Source organism: Drosophila kikkawai, chromosome 2R, assembly GCF_030179895.1.
Source record: "Drosophila kikkawai strain 14028-0561.14 chromosome 2R, DkikHiC1v2, whole genome shotgun sequence".
NCBI lineage: Eukaryota > Metazoa > Arthropoda > Insecta > Diptera > Drosophilidae > Drosophila > Drosophila kikkawai.
This window is the reverse complement of record NC_091729.1, coordinates 24,159,197-24,171,102: the sequence shown is the minus strand read 5'-3', so window position 1 is coordinate 24,171,102 and position 11,906 is coordinate 24,159,197. Positions and strand designations below refer to the sequence as shown.

The 11,906-nt window shown below is 49.6% G+C and overlaps 4 protein-coding genes across 9 annotated transcripts; 1 reads left to right on the top strand and 3 right to left on the bottom strand.

The window, feature by feature from the left end:
• Nucleotides 1-171: 171 nt before the first annotated feature.
• Nucleotides 172-1,711, bottom strand: LOC108072980 (palmitoyltransferase ZDHHC3). The gene is made up of 4 exons (XM_017164421.3): nt 1,293-1,711; nt 930-1,151; nt 649-861; nt 172-575 (listed from the first exon to the last, which is right to left on the bottom strand). Exons 1-4 carry the CDS (start codon nt 1,578-1,580, stop codon nt 414-416), a joined length of 885 nt encoding a protein of 294 aa, XP_017019910.1. The 5' UTR covers nt 1,581-1,711; the 3' UTR covers nt 172-413.
• A 101-nt stretch (nt 1,712-1,812) lies between these two features.
• Nucleotides 1,813-2,790, bottom strand: Pex11ab (peroxin 11). Its single transcript, XM_017164423.2, has 2 exons — nt 2,546-2,790; nt 1,813-2,492 (listed from the first exon to the last, which is right to left on the bottom strand). The coding sequence occupies exons 1-2, from the start codon at nt 2,721-2,723 to the stop codon at nt 1,939-1,941; spliced, it is 732 nt and encodes a 243-aa protein (XP_017019912.1). The 5' UTR covers nt 2,724-2,790; the 3' UTR covers nt 1,813-1,938.
• Nucleotides 2,791-2,823: 33 nt separating this feature from the next.
• LOC108072982 (transmembrane protein 208) lies at nt 2,824-3,842 on the top strand. Of its 2 annotated transcripts, none has more exons than XM_017164424.3 (4): nt 2,824-2,978; nt 3,044-3,199; nt 3,261-3,397; nt 3,459-3,842. In XM_017164424.3, the coding sequence occupies exons 1-4, from the start codon at nt 2,973-2,975 to the stop codon at nt 3,682-3,684; spliced, it is 525 nt and encodes a 174-aa protein (XP_017019913.1). In that variant the 5' UTR covers nt 2,824-2,972; the 3' UTR covers nt 3,685-3,842. The 2 variants fall into 2 exon arrangements, with proteins under 2 accessions (XP_017019913.1, XP_070140911.1); XM_070284810.1 differs by having other exon boundaries at nt 2,878-2,982.
• A 289-nt stretch (nt 3,843-4,131) lies between these two features.
• ATPCL (ATP-citrate synthase) lies at nt 4,132-11,795 on the bottom strand. Of its 5 annotated transcripts, none has more exons than XM_017164416.3 (9): nt 11,665-11,795; nt 10,239-10,404; nt 8,419-8,604; nt 7,636-8,362; nt 7,260-7,577; nt 6,531-6,732; nt 5,109-6,342; nt 4,705-5,045; nt 4,132-4,642 (listed from the first exon to the last, which is right to left on the bottom strand). In XM_017164416.3, exons 2-9 carry the CDS (start codon nt 10,395-10,397, stop codon nt 4,474-4,476), a joined length of 3,336 nt encoding a protein of 1,111 aa, XP_017019905.1. In that variant the 5' UTR covers nt 10,398-10,404; nt 11,665-11,795; the 3' UTR covers nt 4,132-4,473. The 5 variants fall into 5 exon arrangements, with proteins under 5 accessions (XP_017019905.1, XP_017019908.1, XP_017019909.1 ...); XM_017164419.3 differs by having other exon boundaries at nt 6,531-6,684; XM_017164420.3 differs by having other exon boundaries at nt 6,531-6,681.
• Between the last annotated feature and the right edge of the window lie 111 nt (nt 11,796-11,906).

The window sequence follows — 11,906 nt, the reverse complement described above, 5'->3', positions numbered from 1 at the left end:
CGCCTCGCCTGTCCATGTCGTATGTGGGATAATTTTGGCCACCACGAGAAAGAGCAATGAGATCGGCAAGCTCCTCTCCTAAAGATGAGCAGAGATGCTGCGCATGTCTTCTATATCAAAGCTCTCAGCAAGACAGAAAACATGAAGAAAACCAAGAAAAACAAAGACCAGTAATTGATTTAGTACGGCTTTCAGGTAAGTACAACTCTTCACCTGGCTAAGGCTGTGAATCTTTAATTCCTAAATACACACACACATATACAAATAAGTTAAAGTTAAGAAAACTTGATTGAAAAATACAAAAAATTGCACACTTTGCAGCGGAGCAACAAGTGGCGGCTACTTGTTGCCCTTGTACGTTGGTTCAAGTATTGTTCGTTTAAGCTAATTCCTATTCCAAGTCGAAGCCTTCTTCAGACCGAGTAGAAGTGCGAATGGAACTTGGTTCGGCAGGAGGAAGGTTCCGTGAAAGGTGAGAACCAGGCTAGCGAAAAGCGTCCAAAAACCGATTGTATGCTCTTGAGGCGCGACTTCTTGGCCCAGCGAGCCTCCTCCTTCTTAAGCTGCTCGATTCCCTGTAAAAAAAAAAAGTAAGAGAGTGGAGAACATTAATTGTTAAATCTTCCGAGAGAGAGAGCGGCTACCCACCGTCTGATCGTTGAGGATAGCCGTCAGCTGAGTGGCCAGCATGATGATGGTGAATATGCCGAACATAAGGCCTTCAAAGGTGAGAAAGAGCAGCAAAAATATGGTAGCCGGCGGCGAGTACGGCGAGCAGGTGCGCCAGTCGTTCTTCACACACTCCGCGAATTGGGTGAGAACCAGGAAGAGCGTGTGCACGGAGATCGAAGCTATGTAGAACTAAGAAGAGAGAAAGGAGAGAATTGGCATACGAGGAACCCATTAGAAACAGAGAGCTCCGCACTTACTGTAAAGAGCACAAAGTACTTCTGGTTGTTCTCGCCCACGCAGTTGTTGACCCAGGGACAGTGGTGGTCCATCTTTCGGATGCAGCGCTGGCAAACGGAGCAGTGATGCGCCCGATCTGGCTTGATGCTGCAACACTTGGGGCACTTGTAGAACATCTGGCCCTCGCGGTAGCCCATTTGTTCGATCATCTCCTTGGTGGCATTGCCACGGGGTACAGCGCCCTGTTCATGAAGAAATGAGGAATAAATAAAGATATGTATATGCTTATGTGGCAATATTGAAAACTCATCCTTATTGGGCAGTTTTCCATCACGTAGATAAGACTAATTAGTGTACCCCGAGTACATCCCACCAACACTCACCGGATCTGAGAGCATTGTGCGTATGTGGGAGGCGAACGCTAGAAATGCGAGCGCCTGGAATACGATCATGTTCAGTGTGCTGAAGACCGTATAGTTGCTGGGCAGCAGAATGAGGCGCATGACCACAAACTCGGCAAAGAGGATAAGCAGCCAGGTCATTACCACGCACACAATGCCGCAGATGTCCTTGACACACCAGGCCCGGTTCCCACAACACCGATTGTGGTCGACGGCACCGGGTCCTGATCCACCGCCACCGGTGGAGAGCGACGAATAGGAGTAGTTCATGATTCTCGGATGCAGCACACGCACAGGTGACGCACAGGTCTCACCAAGTGCCTGATAACGCGGCCGGACTGCGGACCATTAGCCAAAGGCGAGTGATAAAAGGCAACCGAAACAAACGAAAAAACACAATACTAGAAAAGTGTCATTCACGGCGGGGGGGCTGCATTTCATCAGCTGTTTGGCATTCACCAAGTGGCGCCGGCAAGGGGGCGGAATTAATAGGTGGTTTTTTAATACATAAAATCGTTCGTTTATCTTTTCACTTAATCCGAGCACAAATACAAATACAATACAACAATTAAAATAGCTACACGGACAGCCTATCTACAAGGTTGCCCATTTATCAGGTCGCTGGGTGTTATGCAGGCGTTAGCTTGGCCTTGGGCTCCAGCAAAGCCCACAGTCCAGCCAGCGATGACACCGCTCCCAGGAGTCCTATTGTCCTCGGGGTGAGCTTTGTGTAACCAAGCGCCGTGAGCGGAATGAAGAAATCACACACATTCTTCACCGTGTCCACCACTATGTCCTTGTGTCCCTGCATCAGCACAAAGGATTGCAGGGCAAGACGCTTGAAGTCCTCGGGCGAGTTGATGCTCGTGGGGAGGCGGCAACGTGATATGCCTCCCTTGCAGCCGGATCGATGCAGGTCCAGGACCCTCAGGATCTCGTAAAAGTCCCGGCACAGATTCATGATGATCGAGAAGAGCCAGTACTTGTTGGCGAGGCTGGACCAGCGCTTGGCGTCTACTGCCGTCAGTCCCGTCCTGGCCAGCCACAGGAAGTGGTCAGCGAAAAGGAACAGTGACTGCGACAGCTTGCTCAGGGTGAGCGTCACACGGATGGTGAGATCCGGATAGTGGATGGTCTTCAGAGTGCCATAGAACACGTCCACGCACTTGCCAAACCGGAGCACTGCATCGAACAAGAATTAGTTAAGAATTTGATAACCATTAGAGGATACCTACGCTTCCGGAAGGTGCTCAGGATGTACTCGATCGTCTTGAAGTTATCCACCAGCGCCGGACTCGAGTTGGCGGTCTCCAGCGAGTCCCACATCGCACGGGAGGCATACTGGATGAGCCTGGCGATCTTGTCCCGTCCGCCCGCTTGGTTGTTCAACTGCACCAGTCGATCCATATTCATGTTGTGACCGCAAATTCAAACTTAATCCCAATCCAAAATCCAAAGGTCGAATGTTTAGCAGGGGGGGCCCATCAGCTGTGGCGACGTTTCGCAGTGAGTGTCAAAAGATTAAGTTGTGCCATTTTACAACACTGTCCCACTATCAGGCAGTCGTTTCACAACACTCGCCTTTTTTACGCAAATTTCTCGCCACGTAAAGTGGTCCGATATTAGTTTTGAAATACCTGACACACAACTAGCAATTTCACCATGGCTGTAGGTAAACCCGGAGCTAGGACGATGCTAGCCAGGATTACATGGAATCTTTTCTCTACTCGCAGCCACCACAGAAGGGCAAGCAGGGCACGAAGGGCGCCAAGCAAATCGTGGAGGAAAACAAGACGACACTGACTTTCTACAGAAACATGGCCATTGGCTGCGCTGCACCTGCTCTTCTGCTCAGTTCGCTAGTCTTCGAGATCACCAAAACCTCGGTGGTATGTCTGTGGGCAGGGACTCTAATCTGGTGCGTTTACTCATGACCTAAAACCCCCACAGTTCATGCACATCCTGGCATTGCTAATCCTTGTCGGCGCCTACCAGTTCATGGCCTTCATGTCCCGGCCGAAATACTCCGAGAGCGGGGCTCTTGTGGACTCGGGTAATGATCTAAACATGGAAGGCGGCATTGCGGAGTAAGTAAACTAAGGCCCAGACTTTTGTCCATTTAGCTAATTTTCCTTTGGTTCTCCACAGAAATGTCAAGGATCTGATAATCCTGACTTCCGGCACGCTTCTGCTTGCCTTGATCTCCAACTACTTCTGGCTGGTGCTTCTCCTGGCGCCTGTACGGGCTGGATGGATGCTCTGGGGTACCGTCATCCAACCTTGGCTGTCCCAGCGAAACGCCCAGGACGAGAGTCCCGAAGTGGACGAAAAGAAGCAGAAGAAAATGGAGCGCAAGATGCGGCGTATGAGATAGGAGTCGTCCAACACCACCAGCCAAGGGGTTGCTCGCTTTAGTGGTTAGGGGTAAAGGTTGGTTCCTGGTTCCAATGAGATTCTACGCTTAGTTGTGTGTGCGTTTCCAAATTGTTAATATTCGTTCGGCAAATTAAACTCGTCGGAGACAAAAAAGCATTTCCCGGTGTTCTTAAAACGTTTGTCCGGTTTAATTCCGGTGATTTTGGGTGTTCTTCTGAAAACTTCGACTTTCTCTTGTTTAGATCCATCTCAAAAACCGGCATATTTTTAAATAAAAAACTCATTTAGAGACTCTGTGCGTGTGCTTGTAATTGTTTTCTAAATCAATTTGTGCTTCAGTGCAGCAGGAACTAGTGCTGTGTCCAAGATCCGCTTCGATAGGCCGGCCAAAAGGGAGCGTGGGAATAAATAATGGAAAAACAAGAAGGGTGATCAACATAAAAACTAAGCTTTTGCAACAATTTATTCACTTGTTGTCCAGACAATTGTGTGTGAGAGAGAGAGCATCCAACTAAAGTATAAAAAGTATCAAATAAAGAGTCATGCTGGGTTATGTTTTGTGCCCTCTCCTCGGAGCACTTCACTAGATTTGGATCCCAAAACCCCTAACGGGCTCCGAGTTATGATGGTAACTTAACAACTTTAAATGCAGGTTAAGTGATGGGGGAAGGGGATGGGAGGTGGACCGGGACTGGGTGCCTCCATGCCTAACATCGTACATCTGTGCTTAACTACAACAACTTCCGAATAATATTTATATGCTTGTCGCCGTCGCCGCCGCCGCTGCTTAGTTGTACTGCTCGGGAATGACGTAGGAGATGTCGTCCCACGGGTGGCGGTACAGACCCTGCTTAAGACGCTTCTGGTCCATGTAATGGCCAATGAATCCTATGCTGCGGCCCAGCACAAACAGAGAATTGATGGCGCCGACATTGATATACTCCTGTGCCTCCTCACTGAAAGTCAAGAGAATTTTGGATTATCAGGCCATCATCAGAACCCATGTTCATTAGCTCACCTGGTGAAGGAGCCGCTGTTGCGCAGCATATCCACAAATGCGGTGGCTATCACGCCGTCCACATTGAGAATCAGATTCGGCTTCTTGTTGGTGGTAATCTTCTCCACCTCGAGGGCGTATTTGAGGAGCGGACAGGCCGGGAAATTCTCCAGCACAAACTCCTTGATGATCTTCACACGCACATCGGGATTATTGATGGACTTCACGCGGTGGCCAATGCCCAGAATAAGCTTGCCCTCCTTGCGCATTTTGTTCACAAACTCCATGGGATGCAGATTGGTGTCGTATGCCTCCGAGAACTGTCGCGCAGATCCGTCCAAAGCACCTCCAAAACGATCACCCTGCAAATGGAGTCCCGAATTAGCATAAAATCTTCATTGTTATACCAAAGATTCTTCACTTACAATTGTCAAAAGACCGCTAACGACGGAAGACACCAGATCCTTGCCGGCACGAGCACACACAATGGTGTTGTGAGCTCCCGAGACAGCTGGGCCGTGATCTGCGGTGACCATCAGGCACATCTCGAAGAACTTGCACACGTAGGAGGGAAGGCAACGCTGGAACCACAGCAGCGAGATGACACCGCCGATGCCCACGTCCTTGCTCAGCACCTCGCTGATGGGCATTCCTGCGTAGATCAGCTCCTGGCCACGCTCGTCGCAAATGGAGGTCATGAAGGAGGCGGGCTTACGGATCAGGCCCAGCTCACGAGCCCACGAGTAATCCATGGGCACTGTTGGAGGCGGCACTTCCTCCTTGGGCACCACGCGACCCGTTTTCACCAGCTCGCCATACACGTGGTGAATGAGCTCACCCAGCGTGTCGAAGGAGTCGGGCACGTAAGCACCAGCCTCCCGGAGACCCTTGTTCTTTGCCGTCGCCGTCTCGCGATCGGAGTTGGCGCAGGATCCGGCGTGACCGAACTGCACCTCTGAGGTAAACATGCTGGCGCAGGTGCCAATGCACCAGGCCACCAATGGCTTCGTTATGCGTCCATCCTTCAGGGCTGCGCACACATCATACTCCTCGGTGCCACCCACTTCGCCCAGGAGGACGATCAGTTTGGTCTCCGGATCGGCCTGGTAGCGCAGAATGTGATCCATGAAGGTGGAGCCCGGGTAGCGATCACCGCCAATGGCGATGCCCTCGATCACGCCATCGGTGGCCTTCGAGATGATGTTGTTGAGCTCGTTGGACATGCCGCCGGAGCGAGAGACATAGGCCACACTGCCAGGACGGTACAGTTTCGAGTGTAGAATGTTGTCCAGCATGCCGCCGGTGTTGCCAATCTTGAAGCAACCAGGCTTAACGCCACCCACCGTGGCGGGTCCAATAATGGCCACACCCTTCTTGTCCGCCTCGATAATCAGCTTCCGGGTCATATTCTCGGGAATGCCCTCGGCAATGATGGCCACGGTGCGGATTTGGGGGAACTCGAGCACCTCCAGGGTGGACTCGTAGGCGCTGCGCATGGATGCGAAATTGACCATGACATCGACCTCCTTGTGCTTGTGAATGGCATCGGACATTTTCTTGTAAACTGGAATCAGAATCTCCTTGTGACCCCAGTAGTACTTTTGCTTGTGGTCGCCGGTGAAGGGATAGACCATGGCCACCACAGAGGGCTCATCGCGTCTGGTGGTGGGGAAAAAAAAGAAAGGAAGAAAGCAACGATAAATTATTGAATTGTATATATTGACTCTCGATAAATGGATTCAATTCACTGAAAATCGATCTAAAGGTAAGTTTATCGCAACGATAAATGATCGAAATATAGTTGATCCTTGATAAATCGATATTTTCTGTTATCACTTCCCACTCACCTGCAAATAAAGTCAAAGTCAAGCATCGATTGCACCGCCCGCTGCTGCATGCCCCACACAATCGCCTTGGTGGTGTTTGAGAAGAACTTTCGGTTCAGACTCGATCCATTGCGATGGGCACCGCCAACGCTGGCGCTATTGTCGCCCTCATCTGCTGAGATAGGTGGTAGTTTAATCGGTTTAGCTGCTGTCGGGCTCAGGGCTATCCCAACGAACGAATGGAACGAACGAGTCGAGATCAAGAGACGAGATCGATGTCGGGGGGCATCGATTAGATGATGATGGAGGAGGAGCAAAGAGCGAGATCAGGACGTGTAGAAGATTGACAAGCCAAGTACGATACACAAAAACACACACATTACACGAACGAACGAACGAGCAAGCGAACGAACACGGGGGTTATGAGGGATCGGTTGCAGATCGGCGATATTTCAAATATATTTTGTTGTTTTTTTTTTTTTATCAATTTGGTTTATGTGGATTTTTTTTTGGTGAGTGGCGACAATTTTTGTTGTCGTTGGTTGTTGTCGAGGGCGATCAATGCAAACATACAAAATACAGAGAGAAAGAGAAAATACAGAGAGAGATCAGATATAAGTGCAGACGATCGGTCGGTCTACATATGCCACCCGCCAAAATGGATTAGTGATATCCCAGGGGGGGTCGTTAGGCGTACACAAACTACCCAAACTACGTCACAATCCATGCCAGTCCAATATCCACACTTACCAGAGCCCAGAACCTCGCCAGCCTCACTGGCCGCCTTGAGATCCGCCTGCGCCTGCTGTCCGCCGGGCAGCAAGAAGTTGGCCGTGGAGAACTCCACGCTGGCTGCCTGGGGAATGGGCCGCTTGCCCAAAGCCATACCACAAATGGCGGTCATGTGCGTTTCGGGTCCAAAGACATGCAGCGGAATGCCCAGGGTGCTGCCAAAGTCACGCATCCGCCGGAGACCCTCCTGGTAGTTGGGTCCGGCACGGCGCACAAAGATCGATACGTTGTGCTCCGCCAGTTTTGGCTGGAACTCGCGCAGGGCGGTGATGATGCCTGCAAAGCGAATGACATTTAGATCGATGGATGAGATAAGATAAGACCAAACACTCACCTTGGAAGGTCGCCGCCACATTAGTAAAATTGGCAATGCCTCCACCGGTGATCAGCACCTTGCCATCGGGATGCTTCGGCGATGAGGTCATCAGGTTGAGGATCGTCTTGGCATACTCGTACGTCTGCTGCTCCGATGGGGCACCACTATACTCTCCATAGTTGGCCAGCTCCGAGGCGCCACCCAAGTCACAGATGGTATCGGAGTAGATGACACTAGCTCCGCCTCCTGCAACCATCGTCCAGATGCGTCCATTACGATTGAGAATCGTTAGCTTTAAGGAAGCACCGCTCTTGGCATCCAGATCGGCAATGTAGGCCTCCTCGGGATAGGCATCACGGCCGAATGGAGGTGGATAGTCGATCTCACCCCACTTGGGACGGCAAATGAAATCGGCGGTCGAGTCCAGCTTGGCCGCCAAATCCAGAATGTACAGGTTGTCGGCCGTCACGACCAGGGGATTGATCTCCAGATACGTAAAGTACAGGTCCACAAATGTAGTGTACAGAGCGCTAATGAACTTTGCAATGCGTTCCTTGGTGCCAGCATCCTTGACCTCTTTCAAAAGCTTGCTTTTCACGTCGGCCAGCGACAGTGTGGAGTTCACAGGCACATCAAGTTTTACGGCCTTGGCATCCACATCGCCAATATCCACGCCGCCCTGGTGATAAAACAGTATGGTGTCCGCGGCGCGATTCGAGTAGATGCACACATACATCTCCTCGGCCTTAAAAAAAATCAATTTTAAAAAGGAAATTCTAGATGAAAAGCTCTCGAACTCACATCCGTGTGCGGCACAAAGGGCTCAATGATAAAGTTGCGTAGCTTGCCCACGGCATTTCCAATCTTCTGGTCCTTGTTTAAACGCTCACCAATCCACTGCTTCACCTGCTCAAAGTTCTTTTTGACGCCAATCAATCCTAGCTTTCCACGGCGCTTAATCAGTTGATCCGGCTTGACCACCAGCGGCTGCAATAAAGGCAAGAGGGCGAGATGCTAATTAAATGTGTTTTTATGAGCTTACATATAATGAAATAAGCGACAAATCGTTGAACTTGTGCCTCCTGAGAGGCACTGAGCTCAGCGAAAAGCCGGTTCTAGCGGTCAGATCAGTCGATAACACCAGGGGTCGTTCCAGCTCGGCCCAAGTCCCGCGTCATTGGCAATGACAATAATGCTCGTACTTGTACCCGAACTTGTGTACTTGTGCCCGGCGCACAAAAGCACACATCCGAGATGCTTATTAGAAGATCGTACGAGTGTAAATTAAGCAAGCTCGAAACTGAGTACCAAATGTCAGCCGAGTCGTCAGGTGATCCACAACTTTGTAGGTGTATATATTTGGTATAGGATGTGGGGTTTTTAGTTCTAATAAACTGTTAATTATAGATTGCTTTATATCAAAAGGATTTAGTATTTATTTATAATAATTATTTGCTTCCAAAAGTCCCGAAGAACGACCTCTGTCTTGTTTATTGTTTTGTTGGTGTATTATTTCGCTTCCATTGAGAACACCCATTCTAATCTTGAGGAAAAGTGTGTGTTTACCTACTCAAGTAAACACCTTTATCACCTTTAGGGGTTCCTCCCGCAAATGGAGTTACACATTTAAGACAAATACTTGGGATTCTCCTAAAATAATTAAGCCCCATACTAAAGATTAGATTTTGTCCAGAAGGATTACTAATTCCTGGGCTTTTTTAACCAGAAATATTACTTTTATTTTCAGATAACTCAAGAGGGATTCACCCCCAAAACCCCAAGATTAGATTTGAGGGAACTAGGATTTCCACAACAGCAGTTCTCACCAATAAATTTCCATCTGTTTATTCTATAGAAAAACTATGATAAGATTTTTGCTCTACCAAAATATAGATAACTAATTGCAACAAATGAGGACGCTGCCTCTAAAGTCAACAAACAACTTGAAGATAAGCATTACTAGCATTTCCACGATTGCGATTCTACCTGCCAGATAAGACTTTAAATAGTTGTGTTGAGTTGTTGAGCTTCCTCGTATAGGTGCTCGACCCCAATAAACAAAACCCCACCTCCAGATAAGTTCCCAGCCACTGCCAAAGTTTCCACGATCGATGGGAAGGTCAATCGGAGATAGGTGCGTGATCGAGAATCCCAGTCTCCACGCACGCTTATCGTGCTCGCCCGCAAATGAGGTGAGGCTGATCCGCTGGCGGATAACCAATCAAACCTAGACCACGCCATGCCACGCGACCTACAGCTGGGAATGGGCACCAAATCAGGCTATCATAACAGGCCGATAAACCAGAGAGAGCGCGCCATCGGGTGAGTTGGTACTTGCTGGGTTCCCTTTCTCCGCTTCCCGCCCGTCTGTCTACGCAGCTTCTAGCAAATCACTCGTTCGAGTGGCGCCCAAATCGTGCTTATCAGGCAGAGTCAACGCTTAGTCACCCATTACCAGCGTGCTGGTAGAAGCTCTGCGCAGAGCCGCAGTCGGCGAGGTCAAGTTCAATGACAACCTCGGGGAGAGTTTTGTTGTCGCTGCTGGCCTAATTGTTGTTCCTGATCGGCTGATTCGCAATCAGCAAGCTCCCTGTTCCGGGCTATTTTTAACTGGCACTCACCGTGGTCAGCAGCCAGGGCTGGTCAACGCTGAGCTTGGACCAATCTGTTGTTGCGTTCACTGTGGCAAAACGGCAGGTGGCTGCGCCGGCGCCGTGGGTGTTGAGGTGACGGTTCAGGATGTCCTTGCCGGAGGCCTCCGTAATTGCTTTCGCCGACATTCTGGAGCTGCAAGAGATTAACCAGAGGTTTTATAGGTATTTATATAGTCAAGTAAAGCGATCTATTCAAAGGCGTTTAGAGGCTATTTGCGCGCGTACCGTGGCTTGACTTTGTCTGTACTTTCAAACTTTGATTTATTTACTTAGAATTGATTAGGGAGCGCGCGCTATTGTGTGCAGGTGCAATAGGTTTCGAGTTCGCTGGCGTCGGGCTATATGTGTGCGTCGGGCGAGCGAGCGAGCGATTGTGTGTTGCTTTGGGTGTTTCGAGGTGTTTTGGGGAGCCTGGCAGTTAGTCAACCTGCACGGCGTCGAGTCTGGGGCTAAACTGAAATCGAATGAGCGCCAGCACCAGCCATGAAAGGGAGCCAAGCAACAAGCAACAGGCGTGCGGCGGCGGTGGCGGCGTTCCGAGTCCGATTTCGTCACTGCTTCTGCTTCGGCTTCGGCTCTTTAGAATTTCGGCAGCTGGCCCGCCGCTCTCGCTCTCTGCCTTGAGTGTGTGTGCCTGGAGACAACAACAGGCACCGTTAGCTGTGGCACTGGACCATTGAGTGGAACCGGTTGTCATCACCATCACCAGCAGAAGTGCAACGGGTCAAGCTAAATAGCTGTTGCGTTCGATCTCCACCTGAGGGCCTGTTATGCATTGAACTTTCTCCCAAATACGCAGCAAAAAAGAGTGCTCGGAAATCGTCACCAGAGCCTAGCGTTTGGCTTGGAATCTAATTTGAAAGGCACACATGGAAGGGGGCTGATGACTTTGCAAGTACACCACACACACACGCCCAGCCCCAGTACGGGGCTCATTTACATCTGGACACGAAGTTCACGCTGCCGCTGAAAGCGGAAGGTGAAGGAAGCAGAGGTATGGAAATCGGTGAAACTAAAACTAAACCGAAAACTGGAAACTGGCACTGGGCGAATGTGTTGTAAGCGGAGAAAGTGGGCAAAATCAATACGGTAGTTGCATCACCTTTCGCAGGTCAAATATTTGGCAATCTAAACAACCATGGGGCGTGATTTATCGCAGAAGGGGGCGAGGCAAATCGCTGGGAGATTTGCAATAAAAAAAAAATTATTCATAAATATTTCTGCAAGATTGTGCCTTGTGTGTGTTGGTATGCGTGAGTGTTTGTGCATAGCAAGCCGACCGATCTGTGCCAAGTCTCTACTGGTCATGTTTTCCCCTGCCCTTGACACCTGTGGAGTTGCACGCTTCTCGGACAGAGTAGGGAGGGATTATCAAGTTAGCCGGAGGACTCACTTTAATTATAACAGCTTCACGTCCACTGATTAATTAAAACACGTAAACTAACTGCAACTTTCTTTTGGTTTTTTCGTTTTCTATATCTGAGTGACCGCCTCTTTCAATCTTCAAAAGGCAAAGTGTGGCGGAATGCGCTTTTGGTCACACTGAGTCTGGCGGGAAACGCAACTTGGTTACAGTTTGGAGTTGCCAGATTAGGAAAAATCGTGTTTTTTATCCGTTCTTTGCTTGCGGAATAT

What these genes read in the sequence shown, in the direction of transcription:
- LOC108072980 (XM_017164421.3), bottom strand. Translation starts at nt 1,580, where the DNA reads ATGAACTACTCCTATTCGTCGCTCTCCACCGGTGGCGGTGGATCAGGA. An exon ending in GCACAATGCTCTCAGATCCG is followed by an intron (nt 1,152 to 1,292) that starts GTGAGTGTTGGT and finishes CTTCATGAACAG; the next exon opens with GGCGCTGTACCCCGTGGCAA. An exon ending in AGTACTTTGTGCTCTTTACA is followed by an intron (nt 862 to 929) that starts GTAAGTGCGGAG and finishes CTCTCTTCTTAG; the next exon opens with TTCTACATAGCTTCGATCTC.
- Pex11ab (XM_017164423.2), bottom strand. Translation starts at nt 2,723, where the DNA reads ATGAATATGGATCGACTGGTGCAGTTGAACAACCAAGCGGGCGGACGG. An exon ending in CCTGAGCACCTTCCGGAAGC is followed by an intron (nt 2,493 to 2,545) that starts GTAGGTATCCTC and finishes TGTTCGATGCAG; the next exon opens with TGCTCCGGTTTGGCAAGTGC.
- LOC108072982 (XM_017164424.3), top strand. An exon ending in AGATCACCAAAACCTCGGTG is followed by an intron (nt 3,200 to 3,260) that starts GTATGTCTGTGG and finishes AAACCCCCACAG; the next exon opens with TTCATGCACATCCTGGCATT. An exon ending in ATGGAAGGCGGCATTGCGGA is followed by an intron (nt 3,398 to 3,458) that starts GTAAGTAAACTA and finishes GGTTCTCCACAG; the next exon opens with AAATGTCAAGGATCTGATAA.
- ATPCL (XM_017164416.3), bottom strand. Translation starts at nt 10,397, where the DNA reads ATGTCGGCGAAAGCAATTACGGAGGCCTCCGGCAAGGACATCCTGAAC. An exon ending in AGCCCTGGCTGCTGACCACG is followed by an intron (nt 8,605 to 10,238) that starts GTGAGTGCCAGT and finishes CCTTTATTGCAG; the next exon opens with CCGCTGGTGGTCAAGCCGGA. An exon ending in GACTTTGACTTTATTTGCAG is followed by an intron (nt 6,343 to 6,530) that starts GTGAGTGGGAAG and finishes CCCCACCACCAG; the next exon opens with ACGCGATGAGCCCTCTGTGG.